Source organism: Cucumis melo, chromosome 8 (genome assembly GCF_025177605.1).
Source record: "Cucumis melo cultivar AY chromosome 8, USDA_Cmelo_AY_1.0, whole genome shotgun sequence".
NCBI lineage: Eukaryota > Viridiplantae > Streptophyta > Magnoliopsida > Cucurbitales > Cucurbitaceae > Cucumis > Cucumis melo.
Window position 1 is genome coordinate 29,380,060 of NC_066864.1, and position 18,636 is coordinate 29,398,695.

The 18,636-nt window shown below is 34.0% G+C and overlaps 1 protein-coding gene across 3 annotated transcripts; it reads left to right on the top strand.

The window, feature by feature from the left end:
- The first annotated feature begins 9,373 nt into the window (after window positions 1-9,373).
- On the top strand, window positions 9,374-16,881 carry LOC103502455 (uncharacterized). 3 transcript variants are annotated; one of them, XM_051088240.1, is made up of 8 exons: window positions 9,397-9,513; window positions 10,227-10,328; window positions 13,775-13,914; window positions 14,275-14,335; window positions 14,481-14,616; window positions 14,764-15,094; window positions 15,810-15,935; window positions 16,032-16,881. In XM_051088240.1, the coding sequence occupies exons 3-8, from the start codon at window positions 13,815-13,817 to the stop codon at window positions 16,478-16,480; spliced, it is 1,203 nt and encodes a 400-aa protein (XP_050944197.1). In that variant the 5' UTR covers window positions 9,397-9,513; window positions 10,227-10,328; window positions 13,775-13,814; the 3' UTR covers window positions 16,481-16,881. The 3 variants fall into 3 exon arrangements, with proteins under 3 accessions (XP_008464616.2, XP_050944199.1, XP_050944197.1); XM_008466394.3 differs by lacking the exon at window positions 10,227-10,328 and having other exon boundaries at window positions 9,374-9,513; XM_051088242.1 differs by lacking the exons at window positions 10,227-10,328; window positions 14,275-14,335; window positions 14,481-14,616 and having other exon boundaries at window positions 9,374-9,513; window positions 15,810-16,881.
- Window positions 16,882-18,636: the final 1,755 nt, after the last annotated feature.

Genomic DNA, 18,636 nt, shown 5'->3' on the forward strand with positions numbered 1-18,636 from the left:
TTCAACTAAATAAATCACTTCCTCATCTTCTTGCAAGGCTCACTCTTCTCTTTGATGTTGTGCCCTCCTTTCTTATTCATCTTCCCTCATCATTTCCATCATTCCTTGAATGGCGTGAATAATGGCCATAGTAGGATCTTATACTTGTGGTACTCCTTCACCCTATGACATTTTCAAGTTAATAAAAGGACCTTAACACACATCTCACCAATTTCACTCAAGAACACTCGTGAGTTTATCACTCAAAGGTAGGCTTTTGGTACTAGGTCAAAGATGTAAGGGTTGGTTTTTTTTTTTTTTGTACAGTCTCACAAAACATTTAATGTAAATCAATTCAAATGAATAACTCTCACAAACTAAAACCAGTATGTAACTCAAGCTTTAGGATCCCAACAAAAAAAATTAAACAAAAAGAAAAAAAAAATGTGCTTTGGATCTTCCTTTTTTTTTTTTTTTTTGGCTACTTTCATTTTGGTGCAATCTCACAAAAAGTTTAATGTAAATCGATTCAAATGAATGACTCTCACAAACTAAAACTAGAATGTAACTCAAGCTTTAACATCTCAACATAAAAAAAAAATTTGAACAAAAAGAAAAAAAAAAGTTGCTTTGGATCTTCCTTTTTTTTTGCTACTTTTTTTACTACTTTTTTTTGCTACTTTTTTTTTCCTTTTTTTAACTGGTTTTTTTAATGATCCAAAAGTGATTTGAAGAATACTTAAAGACAATTTGTAGTATGTCTTGTATTACATGCAAAGAAAATTTGGAAACAAAAATGAATTGAAACAAGTAAAGATGAATTCACCTTAAGAGTCGGCCAATGATGATAACCAAATTCTGTGATACCAAATGATAAGTGCCCACTATGTTTGTTAGATGCAAAGCTAGAGGTCCTTCTAGGTAGGGATGTAAATGGGTTGGGTTGAGGGACATTTCCAACCCAACCCATATTTTCGGGTTGGTTGAGTTGACAACCCGAATAACCCATATTCCAACCCAACCCAACCCTTAAAATATGGGTTGGGTTGGGTTGGGTTATCGGGTTATATTATTATTTTTTCATTCTTCATGTTTGTACGGTTTAAAATTGTTGTACGATGTCGATAAACACTCATATCCAAAGTTTCAAACATCCATAAATTCAAAGTTTCAAATATCCATAAAAGTTCAACATTTTAAACATTATCCATAAATATTAGATAAATAATAAAATATCTATAATATAAATATAAATAAATATATATATAAAAATTATTAATTCGGGTTGGGTTGGGTTGACCCGAATTTTTCAACCCCCAACCCGAGACCCAACCCAACCCGAAAAAAACCAAAATTTTTAACCCAACCCAACCCACATTTTAAACTAACCCAACCCAACCCATATAATATGGGTTGGGTAGTTCGGGTTATCGGGTTGTTCGAGTTATTCTTACACCCCTACTTCTAGGATTCTTGCAAACACTCACAAAGAAAGCTACTTAGATCAAACCTAGAATCTATGATGGTTACTCTTAGATCCTAAGCAACTCACTCTATGAATATTTTGATCGAGACTAATCCAATAAATTGATTTTGAACATCAAATCTAAAGCAAGATTTGAAAGAAAAAAAAAATAACACCAAAAGGGTTGAATAAGCACAAGCTTTTTAATATTGATATTCTTCTTTTTCAAGAGCGTTACAAGTCATTTTGTAGGCTAAATGATCGTGCATGGGGTGGAAGCCCGATAGTAATACACTTAATTGCTAATTAGGAAATTATATGCATGGGGTGGAAGCCTAATGGCCATCCAAATACACTTAAGTGTCTTTTGAAGAAAACAAGACCTAGGAATTTAAAACAAGATTGCATGCTAAATTAAAGGTCAAATTAAAATACTAAAAAGAATGCAGAAAGTCTTCACAATGCCTTAAACAACTCTTCTAGAATTGTCAGCCCCCTTCCGACCTAGGTTCAAATCTTACCTATGTAGTTTATTTTGGTAGGGCAAATGTTTGTTTTCCCTTTGCCAACATGAGCTTAGCTTAATTGGCATCTGTATGTACCTATAGACAAGAGATCTTGGGTTCAAATCTCCCTACCCTTGCATTTATTACAATAGCTTTCCAAAGAAAAAAACTCTTCTAGAACTTTTCTCATGTCATCTTTAATACATTCTTAAATTGACTCATTGAACTAACATTGTATATAATTTTTTGCTCAAAATTATTTGTTAGCTTTTGAAGGTGTAGTGTAAAAATCTCTTGAATCTTCTTTGTTGTGCTTTTGGTAATTGGTCCTTCAGGCATATGCAAAGGTTCTATCGTTGTTGAATTCACATCATTAGGAGCCAAAGAATTCTTCGAAACAGTAGAATCAGAGTAGGTAGAGAAATGGTTAAGAACACTAGAAAAGTGTTTTAGAGTTATGTAGTTCCCTAAGAAGAGAAAGGTGGACTTTTCAGTTTTCTTACTCTAAGAAGGAGCAGAAGATTGATGGGCAATAGAAGAGAACGGACGAGGGTGAGGCAAGCAGGGAAAAGTTTATGGTAGCGTTTAATGAGAAGTATTTCTTAGAAACTTACAAGAAGGAGAGACAATATGAGTTTCTGCACTTAGAGTAAGGCAAGCTCACGGCAGTAGAGTGTGAGAAGAAGTTCACGAAATTAGCCAAGTACGCATTGATGACGATGGCAACGAAGAAAGACAGGTGTAGGCATTTTGAGTTTGGATTAAGGCATGCGATAAGGACACTAGTAGCCACATGATGTAGTTATCCTGAGTTAGTTGATGCGACATTACACATTGAGAAAAGCTTGAAGGAAAAGAGGTCAATGATATCCACATCTAGTGGAGAAGGGGAAAGGAGTATAGAAAAGGAAGGAAGTAACAAGCGAGATAAGACAAGTTTTAGCCAAAGGTCGCAATGGAGTAGTGATAAAAACAAATTTATGCAAAAAATGTGGTAAGAGGCATGTAGGGACTTGTAGGCAAAGCAGTATCACCTGCTCCAGATGTGGAAAGATAGGACATTACTAGAGGGAGTGCAAGGAGAAGTCTTAGTTGGATAAGGAACAAACGAGAATAGGAGTAGCGTCCCACTCAATTCAATCACTTACGCATAGTAGACCAATATTAGACGAAGGCAAGAAAATAGCGGAGATAGAATTTCAAGGACAAGATTCTTGAAAGACGAGAGAAATGTGAAACCCGCGTTCTGGAATAGAAGGGTTACAACGAAAAAAGTTTTGAAGATGGAAGCTAGGCTAAGTATTCTTGGTTCTACAGGAAAGGTATTGAACACAACTAATTTAAGATTTTCTCTTTTGTTTTAAATTTTAAAAACACTTATAAAACAAGAAAATAAAACGTACAAATCAATAAATTGAATTAATAATTAGAACCTTAATTTAAGAAAAAAAAAATTGAATGCATCTCAAACTACATCCTATTGCCCTTTTGAGAAAAAATTAATGAATATTAAACAATTTTTTTTAACAATATGTGGGGTAAGAGATTAAACTTTAAACGTCAAGCCTACTAACACACATTCATTTTAGGAGTGAAGGAATGAAAACCCTTTGCATAGTAGAAGAATTATAGAAACCTTAACTTAATTTAATTGGAAACCTGAAAATACCGATACATTGGCAAAAGAAATTACAAAATTAATTTCTATGGCTAAGCATGCTTAAAAAAAACACAGAGAGGAAGAACTTGCGCATGTTGACGACTCTGAATCAACCAAACACCAATTTAGGGCACCACCACTTGGAAACCCTCCTATTCTCTTGATTGAGATGGTTTGCAGGAACCAAATTGGAAGAGGGGATTATTGGAGAGAAAAGAAAATTTCAGAGAGAAACAATCTTTTTGGAGAGAATGCGACGTACGTAAAAATTCACAAAACTCCCTTCTGTGTATCGTACCAGTAACTCCCTCTTCTTCAATCTGAAAAATAGGGAAGTTGAGAGAAAAGTGGAAACTTGGGAAAACTACCCACGTTCCCTATTAATTTAATAAATTAATATTAAATTAATATTAATATTAAAATAAGGGGTCTTTTCAAAAATAGAACAAAGCGGCAAAATATTTACACTGTATAGAACAATTCTGAAAACGGAAAAAGCCCACAGGCCCACCGTGTAAAATACCAAAAATGTCCCGTCAACTACGCCGTCAATAACGCGTGCGTAATATATTTTCAATTGTTTAGATATGGTTCAAATATACGCGATCGTTTAGATATGGTTCAATACATACGCAATCGTTTAGATATGGTTCAATACATAGGCAATCATTTAGATACAGTTCAATATATACGCGATCATTTAGATATGGCTATAAAGCGATCGTTTAGATATGGCTATAATTTATACACGATCGTTTAGATATGGCTACAAGGCGATCATTTAGATATAGTTATAATTTATACGCGATCGTTTAGATATGGCTATAATTTATACATGATCGTTTAAATATGGCTACAATTTAGACGCGATCGTTTAGATGTGGCCACAACACGATCGTTTAGATAAGGCTACAATTTATACGCGATTGTTTAGATATGATTCAATACATACGCAATCGTTTAGATACGGTTCAATATATATGCGATTGTTTAGATATGGCTACAAGGCGATCGTTTAGATTTGGCTATAATTTATATGTGATCGTTTAGATATGGATACAATTCATATGCGATCATTTAGATATGGTTCAATACATACGCAATCGTTTAAATACGGTTCAATATATACGCGATCATTTAGATATGGTTACAAGGCGATCATTTAAATTTGGCTATAATTTATACGCGATCGTTTAGATATGGATACAATTCATACGCGATCGTTTAGATATGGTTCAATTCATACGCGATCGATTAAATATGGTTCAATATATACGCGATCGTTTAGATATGGCTATAATTTATCTTTTCAATTTCATCGTTTAATTTTGTTATTTAGATTTGGGGACCCAAATCCAAATGATTTTTAAAAAAAAAATTTGGTACACGATTTTTTTAATTCTTTTGGTACTCGATCATTTAGATTTCTTTACATGATCGTTTACTTTTTTTTACACGATCGTTTACATTTGGCTACTCCAATCTAAATGATTTTTTTTTCAAGATTCTTTATACAGATTTTGCTATTTTGTTGTATACAGTCTTTTACACAGTCATTTACATTTGGGTAACCAAATGTAAACACGTAAAAAAAAAAAGAAGAAAGACGATTGAAAGATTAAACGACATAAAAAAGAATAAAAAAAGAAGAAGATGTAAATATTAAAAGATGTAAAAAAGAATCAAAAAAGAAGAAAGACGGTTGAAAGAAATTGCAAAATCAGAAAAGAAGAAATACGATGGAAAGAAATCGCAGAGAGAAAAAAAAAAGAAATACGATGGAAAGATTCAACAACGTAAAAAACAATTGAAAAATAAGAAAGATGATGGAAAGAAATCATAGAAAAAAAAAAGAAGAAAAAAGAAAGAAGAGAAATTGCGAGGAAGAGAAGGACAAACCTGGAATATTTAAAAATGGCTAACTTTATGAATTTTGTTACACGGGCCGTAAATAGTTTTGTGTTTTGTTACATTTACGTAAGTTTCCCTTAAAATAAATAATTAATTAATTTTGTAATTTAAATCATATTTAAATGAATATCTCTCACATAACATATAGTTTTAATTTAATTAATTTAATTAAATCAAATTTAATTAAATCAAAATAAACTAAACTATTAATTAATTCTTCAATTAATTAATTTCTAAATTAAATATCTTATATTTAATTTAATCCAATTTTGAATCATATTCAAATATGAATTTCTCTCATAACATGTAGTTTTAATATGTATCATATACACATTAAATTTTAACCTATAGTTTTAGTATGAATCTATCACATTAAATTAATATTTGAACTTATTTAAATATCTTATTCTCTCATAAATTAATTTTGAATGATATCCAAAATTAAATTTATATATTAAAGTCTAATTAAAGTATAAACTTTATATTGTAATGTATGATCATACATTATATTAATTCCCAAAGTAAATTTGAACATTTCAAATTACAACCAATATAAATAAATCTCATTACCATTTACGAGCTAAGAAGGGGACCTAATAGACCTACAGATCAGAAGCTACAACGATATGAGATTAATTGACTAAACTCATTAACCACATTAATCAATATTCGTTAACTGAGCCATAGAGAGGGTAGGGCCCTTTGTTCAAGCCACGGAGACACCATTTAAGGGAACACTTGTCTACTTACCCTAAAGGCGGGAAGGAGTGAATTTCATCTTGTGTAATTATGTTTCCAGCTCCCCACTCGGTCTTGTCCCCAAAATGACAAGCATATTGAGTCGACAATCTGGTCACTCTCACCCATACAAATCAAAGGACAATCCCTTGCAAACAGGAGTTCATAATACACTCAAGATTAAAACTAAGTTACCTAGGTCATCCTAATGAAAATAAACTTAACTAGTTAACGGAGTTACATCTAGTGATTACTATTTCGTGGTCTGATCTTATGCAAACTCATTGCATATGATACCTTCATTCACATGTTGCATACATAAACACATTGGATCAGTGTGTTTGTATCAAATACAAAGTGAGTCGTATCCATAGTGTTACTAGGATAAGGTACCCAGTCTTAACCATATACTGTAGATCCTTTTAGCTGATCTTGAACATTGATCCCCGTATTTCCATACTTATTGTTCAAGACTCATTAAATAGCTTAGGATGTTAGTTTATTGGATTTAGGTTATTAAGACAAAACTAATAATATAATCAATAACACTTATTGAAATTATAATAACAAAACACTTTGTTAATAACGGTCAATGGATTATATATACTATCTACGAGTTTTAGGACATAAAACCCAACAAGAAATTATACTCATGTTGTGAATAAAATTCTTTTCTGATGCCAACATGAGCTTAGCTTAACTGACATATGTATGTTCTCGAGAACATGAGGTCTTGAGTTTAAATCCCTCTGTCCCAAGTTGCAGTTAAAAAACCTTTTAAGAAAAATATTTTTTGACAATATTATAAAGCCCCAAGCTTACAACGTGAAATAAAAAAGGAAAAAGTCCCAAGCTCACAACGTCAAATAAAAAAAATACCCTCGTAATTAATCAATCACACACGCGTGAAAAAATGATTTTATACTTAGTCTAAACGATCTGTACCTAGTCTAAATAATCTCTTAGCAAAGATCCCTTAGCAACAATCTCTTAGCAAGTCTAAATGATTGTGTATCCTTGTACCAAGTCTAAACGTTCTTGTACCCGTCTACCTACTCTAAACGATCTTATAACAAATCTAAACAATCTCGTAGTAAGTCTAAATGATCTCATAGCACGTCTATCATCTCGTAGCAAGTCTAAATGATCTCATAACAAGTCTAAATGATTTCATAGCAAGTCTAAATGATCTCGTATAGCAAGTCTAAATGATTTCATAGCAAGTCTAAATGATCTCGTATAGCAAGTCTAGATGATCTTGTACCAAGTCTAAACGATCTCGTAGCAAGTCTAAATGATCTTGTACCCTTGTACCAAGTCTAAACGATCTTGTAGCAAGTCTAAATGATCTTGTACCACCGTACCTAGTCTAAACGATTTGATCTTTTACTAAGAAGAAAAAAAAAGATGAGAAATGAAGAAGAAGAAAGAAATTCTGGAAGAGGAAATGAAGAAATATTTTGGTATTTTGTTCTATTTACGAAAAATTTCATGGGTTTTTTTGATTTTATTATACTAACCATAAATATTTTGGTATTTTGTTATATTTACGAAAATTAACCTTTAATTTATTACATCAATTTTTTAGAAAATTTTTCATAAATATAACAAATTGGTAAAATATTTACGACCCGTATAACAAAGCTCATGAAGTTGTCCATTTTTAAATATTCAAGATTTTCCCTTCCGTCTTTTTTTCCCTTTTTGTCTGTTACATCGTCTTTCTTCTTCTTCTTTTTTTCCTTTCTTTCTGTCTTCATTTGTTCCATCGTCTTTCATTCTTTTTTTTTTGTTCAAGATCGTGTATCAAATATAAAAGATATATATTTTTTTAAAACTTTTATTTGGTTGTTCAAGATCATATACTAAATATAAAATACTGGAAAAAAAATATCGTTTAGATTTAGGTAGCCAAATCTAAACGATCTTGTACAAAAAATAACAAAATCTAAAAGATCGTGTACAAAAAAAATAAACAATCATGTAGATAAATCTAAACGATCGTATACCAAAAGAATCATACAAAAAAATCATTTAGCCAATCTAAACGATCGTGCTCCAAATCTTGAAGAAAAATCGTTTAGATTTGGCTACCGAAATCTAAACGATCAAATCTAAACGATGGTGTAAGTAAATCTAAATGATCGTGTAACCAAATTAAACGATCGAGTATAGATAATTTAAAAAATAAATACCCAATCTAAACGATCAAATCTAGACGATTGTGTAACTAAATCTAAATAATCGTATAACCAAATTAAACGATCGTGTACAAACAATTTAAAAAAAATCATTTAGATTTGAGCCAAATATAAACGATCATGTACTAAATATATTACATGCCTTGTTGACCAGACATTTTTGGTATTTTCTATGATGAGCTATGGATTTTTTTCGTTTTCGAAATTGTTATATTTTTTAAAATAGAGAAATTTTCATAAATATAACCAACTATTAAAATTACAAAACTCATAAATTTAACTATTTTTAAAATTTTTCAGGTTTACCCTTCCATCTTTCTTCTGAAATTTTTTTCTATCATACATCTTTCTTCCTTTCCTCTTCTTTTTTTTTTTTTTTGTTGTAATTTATTTCCAGATTTCTTTCCATCATCTTTCTTCTTTTTCTCTTATTTTTTATTTCTTTCCATCGTTTTTTTACATCATTTAGATTATGGTAACCAAATCGATCGTATATTTTTTTTACTTCGTTTAGATTAAGATAACCAAATTGATCGTATGTAAAGAATCTTGAAAAAAATTTAAGTTGTTTAGATTAGGATTATGGTAATCAAAAAAGAATTAAAAAAAATTATAAACGATGGTATACCAAATAATCTTAAAAAAAATAAGAAACAAATTTAACCCAATTTTGAAAAAAAAAATTGTTGTACCAAATGATAATCAAATTTAAACGATTATGTATCAAATATATTAGGAATTGTTGATGACGTGGTTGACGGGATATTTTTAATATTTTTCATTGTGTATCGGTCTACGTTTTCAAAATCGTGTAAATATTTTGTCGATTTTTGATATTTTGTAGAAGACCCTTAAACCCCATTTTTTTTAATAAAAATTTATATTGTATAAATAAATATTCAAAAGCTGCTCTCTAAATCCTCGATCAATCATTTCAAGGAAAGAAGGTTCGTTTTCTCTCAATACTCTCGTCGTCTCTGTTTCCGCCCATTCTTCTTCTTCTTTCTGAGTTTGGTTCCTGAGAATAATCAGAGCCACGGAGATTCTTCAAAGGTAGTTTTCTTCTCATCTGGGTTTTCTTTTTCTCACTTTAGCAACAACCCCTTCGATTCGTTTCTGACTTTTGTTTTTCTCACTCCCTATGATGTTTCTGCTCTCAATCTCATTTGGATCGTCTTGTTTTCGATCTCTTTAGTTACTAATTGCTTGATTCTTTTCCGATTAGGAGAAATGGGCTTGTTGTTCTTGTTACTTTTTTGAATGTGCTAATGGGGATGGGGGATTTTGGGGAAATAGGGTTTTCTCGGTTGTTCTTGCCATCGATTGGAACATTTGTTTCTATCAGGGTTTGTTCTTCCGATGCTAAAGTTTGACAATTTGGAGTTAGTCTTAGCAATCACTGCACTTCTTTTTCACTACTTTTATTAATTAAAAGCTGAGGCATCTGATTCGTGTATCACTTCCATGAATTGCGGCTCCGAGACATTGCTTTATGGGAATAAAGAGTTCTAACAATGCTTCAGTTTCTTCCCTGTGAAACTTCTCTTTTGGGGTTTTAATAACCCGAAGCGTTTTCTGAAATTAAATGCTTTTTCAGATGTTTGATTCTGGAGCTTTATTGGTATATTCTTTCATTTCTTTGAAAACTATTGCTCAAATCAGTGGTCGATTGCTATTGATTTCAAAGTTTGTTGCCTATGTTTATTTTTTAGTATGAGTAACAATTTTCCTTTTTGTTCTTCAACTTGGTGATGTGACCTTTGTAGGATTATGCTTAACATCTAGATCATAGAAGCTTAAAGACCTGGGAGTGTGGAATTTGACTTTTTGATTTTAGAGTTCTGAAGTTGAAATCAACCGTTTATTTGGTATGATGTCTAGCATCTTTGTCTCTCAATGTATGTGGGTCCATCAGAAAGTGGTAATGTCTAGGATTGAATCCTTAAATACAAATGCCATCTTAGTTGTGATCTCTCCTCTCGTCTACGGAAATCGTTACAACCTAAACCCACTGTTATGCAATGACCGACAACATACTCTTCGGTATGTGTGGCAGATCTACTACCTTACCAAGTTACTAACTATTGTTATTTTATGTTTCTTCTTGGAATGTGTTAGAATACCTTTGTACGAAGGTGGTATAGGATCTTAAATTTGGACATCCTACATGAATATTACTCTTGTCATGGTGCCGGGTGGATCCCTTCTAAACTTGTTCAATCAATTATGTCAATTCTTCAATGTCCTTGATCTGCTGAATCCCAAAAGCATAGGTGTCCTGGAATCAGTCACTCTTAGAAATAATGGGCTAAGGTAACGTTGAAAGCCCATGGGTAGTTAAGATTTACTTTGCCCTAATTTTTTATTCTTTTAATTAGGTTTGTGTTGCCTATAAATATTTGCCCCCTTTGTACCTATGTTATTATTAAAAAATAATACGAACAAAAATATCGTGGTTCTTCTCCTGGTACTTGGGTTTCCACGTAAATTTGTGTTATTTGCCTTTACTTTCAATATGGTATCAGAGCGGGACATTGAACAAATCCTAGACAACACAACTTGTGATGGAAATAAAACAGAGGACACAGCCGTTGGTTTTAGCGTTGTCGTTGCTCGAGGCTCAGATCAATGTTGCCATGGACGAATGGTTCCACCGCCTTCAGACAACGCCGACCAATGTAATTCTGTTGATTATGCCGTCGTTCGCGCTGTCAAACACCTCCCACGTGCTGCCGCTGTAGCTACATGTGTCAGTCCATCCTCTTCAGACAGTGTCGACCATCCCTTTTGGGCAACCCTCTTCATCACCCTCCGATTCATGTGTTGCCACTTAATTCTGGTAGGCCACCATCGCTTCTGCAGTGAAATCTTTATGTCCTGCCGCCCGCTGACCTTAGTTATCATCCGATGTTAGGAACCCTCAAATTCACTCAATATTTGAGGTTGGTGAATCTTCGGCACATTCCAACCCTAATGTGTAAGCTTCTCTTCTTCTTTAGGAATAGCTCAACAGCAATGAAAGGGTTTCAATAACAGATGAGCAATTGAGGCTACTCTAGGTACGACATCCAACACTCATGTACCGATGTATTCTGAGAATTCGGTGACCTTGTTTCCTAATTTATCATCTTCCTATGTGAGTGAGAATGCTAGTCCAACCACACTTGGAGCTATTTCCCAATTGGGTATACCTCAGTCATTTAGTATTAGTATTAGTATTAACGGTAATAATCCTTGAATTATGGACTCTGGTGCCACAAATGATTTAACCGGTTCCTCTGAACACTTTGTGTCATACATTTCTTGTGCTGGGAATGAGAAGATAAGAATTGCTGATGGCTCCTATTGTCAAGAAAGGGGAGATTTCTCTTTTTGACGGGTTCTCATTATTCAATGTGCTGCATGTGCCACGGATTTCATATAACCTTCTGTCAATTAGCAAGATTACTCGTGAATTAAATTGCAAAGCAACATTTTTACCTGTTGATATGCATAACGATAAGGCCTTACATTAACAGGATTAGTGCTCTTCTTTAGATGTATATGGTGTTAAATTCCTCTCTTAGGAGGTAAATCTTCAAGCCAATCTAAAACATCCTCATACCTTCCTAATAATTCTGGATTAGACTCATTCACGGTGAGAATGTCATCAACTCCATAAAATTCTGCAAACGTCATGCCTCCTCAGAAGCTCTGCATTCCACTAAGAAACCCAGATCAGAAGAGGACCATGATTTCATCATACTCTTACTCTTACTCTTGCCTTAGTCAAGCTAGGATCACCCCTGAGTATCACCTTCTGACCTCCCCTGTATAATATCATGGTAAGCTTCTTCCAATCCACTTCTGTGACCCCTAATGAATGGAGCCAATGCATCCCGAGAATCACATCCACCCCTCCTAACTCCAATGGTAAGAAGTTATCTGTCACCCTCCAATCTCCAATCTTCAGTTCACCATTTTTACAAACTCCTCTGCCTTTTACGGCTGTTCCTAAACCAAGTATCAGCCCATAATTGGACATCTCCTTCGGTAATTTCAACAGTGATGTTAACCTGTCAGAAATGAAATTGTGGGATGCTCTACATTTAATCAAAACTATTACAGCTTTATCATTGATACTACCCTTCATTTTCATCGTGTCTGAGTTAGTTAAACCAACACTAAATTGATTGAAAGTTCAACTATTGGATTCTCTACCCCCTCCATTTTGAGCTTCTGTATTGCCTTGGTTTCTTCACAATCCTACTCTTCGAAAACTTCCAACTCCTCTCCATTTTCCTGTAGTATAAATGTTCTCGACTCTCTCTTCTCTCTAACATTACATCTATGAACAACATAGTATTTTTCATTATAATGAAAACAGAGTTCCTTGTCCTTCCTTACTTGGAATTTAGCGTCAATTAATCTATGCATCGGTCCTTCTCACTAATTCTCTATGGCCGTGGTTCCACGCAATGTGATTGTTCTCATTGGAATTGTGCCTCCCGACTTATTTTTACTCAATTTCGAAGGATTAGTCACTTTATTATAAGGTAAAGTGAATTGAGACTTACCTTTGGAATTCGTTTTTAATCCGGCTTCTCTTCTTGTTACTTCCCAATTCTCCACACGTTGAGCCAATTTCATCATTTGTGCAAGCTATGGGTGTTCACAATTCGGTTTGAAGCTAAAACTGCACCGAAACGCAAAATGCAAAAAATGTCTCATCCTACAGATTGATGAGGGGGTCATACAATCTCTTGCAATTGTTTATTCTTTTCTAAGGGATAGGTGTGGATTCCTACCGTTTTCTTTTGGCATGGAAAGGGAGAGGGAAAATATTGTCACTTGGTGAGGTTGTACTTCACAACAAAACTGAGTAGTATAGAGATTTTTATTTGAACAGGATGTGCCGAAAAAAGTTTCTGTTGGGAAGTACACATTCACCGAATGAGATCTTATTACTCATTCAATTTCGTTTTCTTCAGAGTTCAGACAATGCGATGGGTGGATATGGTGAACTTTTGATTTAGTTAGTTACTTTCATAACTGAAATTAGTCAGGTGGTGGTGGGAGGGGGAGGATTAGCTGATATAGTTTCTCTGTTTGTATGCTCTTGTCTCTTCTTTGGTTGCTGTTGCTGTTTGCTATCATCATTCACGTAATTACACACTTTTTCCTAAATTAATTAACCTAAATGATGGTAAAGGATTTTTAGCAAATTCCAACTTGTATCTTATTCTTGAAGATTCTTCAACTACACTACACCTCCTTAAACCTCAAAGGTCTTTGCCCATTTGTTCACGTGTGCTTTATTTGGTACTTCTTTTAGAAAACAATTTGAAGGTTGGAGTTTAAAATAAAGAATAGTCATGGGTGGAGAATTACCTCTGGATCCAATTCCTTTGGAGAGTCGACCTGGCATCCTTTTTGTTGGATCTCCAAATGTTGGCAAGCGCTCCCTCCTATCTAGTAATTCTCTCTCTTACCTTCTAAATTCAATCTATTTTAATTCTTAATTGTTGCAGTTTATTAAACTGATTGTTATAGTTTATTAAGGATTGGATTGACATCTCAACACCGTAGAATATTCTCTGGTAAATTTGTAATAGAGAAAAGTGGCCACAATTTCATAGAAGGAAAACTTGTATTTGCTAGTTATATGTTTTCTTTCTCTTTATTATGTAATTTTCCTTTGTGACTAATGTTGTAAAGTTATTGGGGTTGAAATGCACGACTTGACATTCATGGACTATAAAAAGAAGCATAATACTTTGTTTGCATTAGGGAAACTAATCATTTTCGGTACCCAATATTTTTCTGAAATTGTAGGATTACTCACTGCAGACTTTGAAGACGCTTTGAATTCATCCTCTCAAGTTTCAGTCCATGGGTGAATAAAAGCATTTTTCATTTTTCTCCTTTCAACTGTCAATGTATTCTTCTATGTAGTTGGTCAAAATTAAAATTAGTTGCATTTGCTAAGTTGCTCGATGTAAATTTGGGCTGAAAATGGATTTATTTTCCTTGGCATCCAGTTGGACTATCAATACACAATATTACACAGCTGATGTCTCTGTATCCGTGGCTCATTTGCATGAGGATTTCTCCATCGAGGCTTTGCCTATGTTCAATCAATTGGATGCCTTGGTCATGGTCTTTGACATGAATGACGTTAGTCCTTTCTATTTGCATCATATAATTTTGTTTATTCTCCAACCCCATGTCTACTGGGAGTCTAGTTTCTAAATTCCAATGGTATTGATCGATTTCGTGTTGATGCCATATGTTCTTATGCCTACTACCATTTTTTCATTGCAGCTTTCATCTCTTGTGACACTTCAGGACTGGGCCGCTCATGTTGATCTACAAAAATTTAATGTATTATTATGCATAGGAAATAAAGTAGATCTTGTTCCTGGTCATCCAGTTCATACAGAGTACAGAAAACTTCTGCAAAAACAGAGGCTTAAGGACTCTTCCATAGATTATTCAGATACAGCTGAATATGGAATTTCTGAAACTGAAGGAAGTAGTTTACTGGGAGATGAAGACACCTCTTGGGAAACTAGGAGGTCCTGTTTGGAGTGGTGCATTGAACGTAATATTGAGTTCCTTGAGGCTTGTGCGTCTAATGCAGATTTTGATAAATGTAAGATCCTTGTCCTACTATTGGCTTGGATGCTGTATGTATGTATGTTAGTTCGTCTGTGTGGTTTTCTTTAAGAAAAAGGTGATCATCTCAACATAATAGTTTTCCATTGAAGGTGAAAAGAAAAAAAAAAGTGTTTCCTCTCTAATTTACATTCAGATATGATTAAAATTTGAGAACGTAGAAGCCCAAAGAATCTCAAGTTTTTCTTTTTATTTGTTTGGACCAAAATTTATTTGACTTTCTGCAAGTATAATCTTGCCGATTTCTGAATATAAGTAAGGTATTTCCAGTTCACAATTTCTGGATTAATTTCCGATCATACATATAGAAATAGAAACAAACCTCTCAGAGATGGCCGAGTGGTTGATAGCTGCAGTTTTGAAAACCAACGTAGTTCAAAAGAAAGAACTATCTAATTGTCTAGGGTAATTACATAATTTAATGAAACCTCCTTGATACTAGCTAGTGGCTTGCGTTAGAGAAACTTATCCCTTTCATTTTACATATTTAGTGGTAGGAGATTGAAACTGACCTTCGCTCAATTGGCATCATGTGTTGAGGACCAAGAGGTCTGTAGTTCAAATTTTCCCACTCCATTTGTTCTAGAAAAAAGGAAAATCTAACGAGGTGGTGATTTGAACTATCTTATGAATTCAGTGCACATTCATCCCCGTCTTTTTTTTTTTTTTTGACATTATACTATTATCTGCAGGTTTATCAATTGATGGTGATATGCAAGGAGTTCAAAGGCTCTATGGTGCTCTTTCTGCTCATATGTGGCCTGGAATGATTCTAAATTCTGGAGATAAGATTACCAAGCCATCATTACCTAAAGAAGGTTCTTCTATTACTATTTATTTATTTATGACATTAAGCTTCAGTACATTTTTTCATCTGTTAAAATTTGATGTGCCTTTTTCTTTTATCCAATCAGAATTGTCAGAAGAAGAATCTGATTTTGAAATTGACTACGAAATACTATCTGCGGGTTCAGCTGAGCCTTGGGATGACACTGATTACCAAGGTTGCTCGTTGAATGGAGAAGGTTTTTCCATTGATGCTGGAGCTCATGGAAAGGATGATAACATTGCTGAGCAAAATCGGGCACGTCAGAATATCAGTGAAGGGACAAAGGGTGAAGAAAACCCTGTGGCTATTGATGGAGAACTTGATCAAGTGACGAATCCATGCGAGGGAAAACATCTTGATCTCGAGGATTTAGAACGATTGATGTCTGAGATAGGAAACATGCGTGACAGCTTGAGGTTGATGCCTGATTTTCAAAGGAGAGAAATGGCTGCAAAATTGGCGACGAAAATGGCTGCCATGTTTGCAGGCAGTAGTGATGACGACGATGAAGATGATGAAGATGAAACGAGATGACAGCAGAAAATTTGGTAATATGATAAGGTTTCTGCCATGGGAGGAATGGTCAAGTCATTGTGAGCGGGGAAAGGTCTTCTGTTCATCGTGCTCCATTCCCTCAATTCTTCAGCCTTCCCTTAGTCAAAATGCAAAAAGCAAGCAATCATCAAGTGGGGTGGGGTTGTGATATCGCTGATTTAATCATCGAATATGAGCTTGAACTTGGCAGCCATGCAGAAACAGACTATTCTTGGGTTTCTCTTTCCCTCCTAGGAAAAATTGTGTTGCCTAATTTGAGTTTGTGCTGCTTTGTCTAGTGTTATCAAGGATGTGCAACGTTTTAATACATCACTGATTTAATTATGTGTGGATGCTCTATATTCGTGTCTGATTATCGAGAAGTTTGATTTCTTTGTTTACATCTGAGGTTTTGTGCCCTTTTCCACACGTTCAGAAATGAACGTACAAGGGTTCTTTTCATGAGATGGGAAATGACAATCATTAGTCCTATGGTCTTTGGTTAAGTGATTATATGATATTGAATGAGCGAGAGATACCCATATCTTTCTGTTAAACAATATTTATTGAATTTGGAGATGTTTGAGAAGTCTTTTGAGACGTGGAGTGAGTTATTATAATATGTGACTATAATAGTATGTCGGTTATTATACTCTGTGTTTGGGATGTGAATTATCATAGTTTGAGTTATTATATTCTGATTTGGATGCAAATTATTATAGTTTGGTTTATTATAATTTGTGTTTAAGGTTCAAATTATTATAATTTGGTTATATCAAAAGTTATATTTTTAAATTATTCTTTTTTGCAATACACATTTTTTTCAAATTTATTTTATTCAATCTTATTAATTATGTTCATTTAATAAATTTAACTATAATCTCCCTAAAATAAATTTTTCAGTGATCGCGTAAATTCTTCAATATGTGCTTTGATTTTTTCTGATTTGCAATGGAACCTTCACTTGACGTTCGATCTTATAGTGGATGCATTATTGGTGGGGTGAGATTTCACATGGTAGATTGTGATTCCTAACACACATCATAAAACAGTGAAGTCATGGTAAGGGGTGAAAGTAGTGGTAGTGGAAGCGACAATAACTTAGATGAAGTGTTGGATGTTCAATATTCGATGGGAGGACGTGTTCTATTTATGTGTAGGTGGTTTGACACCAACAGCAACAAAAGCCATAGGACGCACGTGAAATTAGTGTAGAAATCAATCAACACGTCCCATTTTTTGTTCATCGAGGAATCAATCATTCTCGCGAGCAGACACGTCACGTATTTTACCTAGAAGACTACAAAAATGGTACCAATTAGAAAGTTGTTCAAGCGGTCCAAAATAAACGTATATGAGACGTGCCCAAGGTGGAGGATGTTAAGAATGAGCAACTGAATTTACTGGAAATCATTGCCGGATATTGTGTGAATGAACACATTGAGGATGACACTATGTGCAAACCTGACATTGATCCTGATGTGGTTGAAAGACCGGTTGTGACTCATGTCATTGACAACTTCATAGACGATGATGATGAACAATTATCACATCACAACAGATCAAGCAACAACGAATAATAACGACGAATCATGTATCCACATATTTCATTATTTTATATATTCAATTTAAGGTACTCATATTTGTTTAATTAATTTTGGTTTTTATGTTCACAGGTACTATGTCATCATTTTTTAGAAATTTTGAGGAGACAGATGCAATGTTTCTCGAGTTCGACGACGCGTTCAATAACAAAGGAGGATCGTTCTCGTTGGGCGACACTTCAAGTTATTCTCAGTACTTTGATGATAATTGCGAACAAATAGAGTAGTTTTTTTTCTAATAGTATTTTGTTTTCTTCAGCAAATGGGCCTCAACCCTTTCCGACTCCGAAAAGACATCACCAGTCCCGAAACTTGGAGTTCGAGAGGTACGTTCATAAGCATAATAAGATTCCAATTACCATAGTTCTAGGAACGGAGAAGCCAATATCTCCACATGTTGTCTAGTTCAGCAACATCAGTGGTGTGTATGTAAGAGATACAATTTCCAGTCTGCTGCCAAGGCTGATGTTCCACCAGACGACATTGAGGTGGTCAAGGGTGCACTACAAGTAACTTCAGTTATTAATTCGTTTTTATTTTAAACATACATAA

Bases quoted from the DNA above. Each gene is read 5' to 3' on its own strand.
- LOC103502455 (XM_008466394.3), top strand. From the start codon at position 13,815: ATGGGTGGAGAATTACCTCTGGATCCAATTCCTTTGGAGAGTCGACCT. The intron at 14,336-14,480 runs GTGAATAAAAGC...CTTGGCATCCAG, and splicing joins TCTCAAGTTTCAGTCCATGG to TTGGACTATCAATACACAAT. The intron at 15,095-15,809 runs GTAAGATCCTTG...TATTATCTGCAG, and splicing joins TAATGCAGATTTTGATAAAT to GTTTATCAATTGATGGTGAT.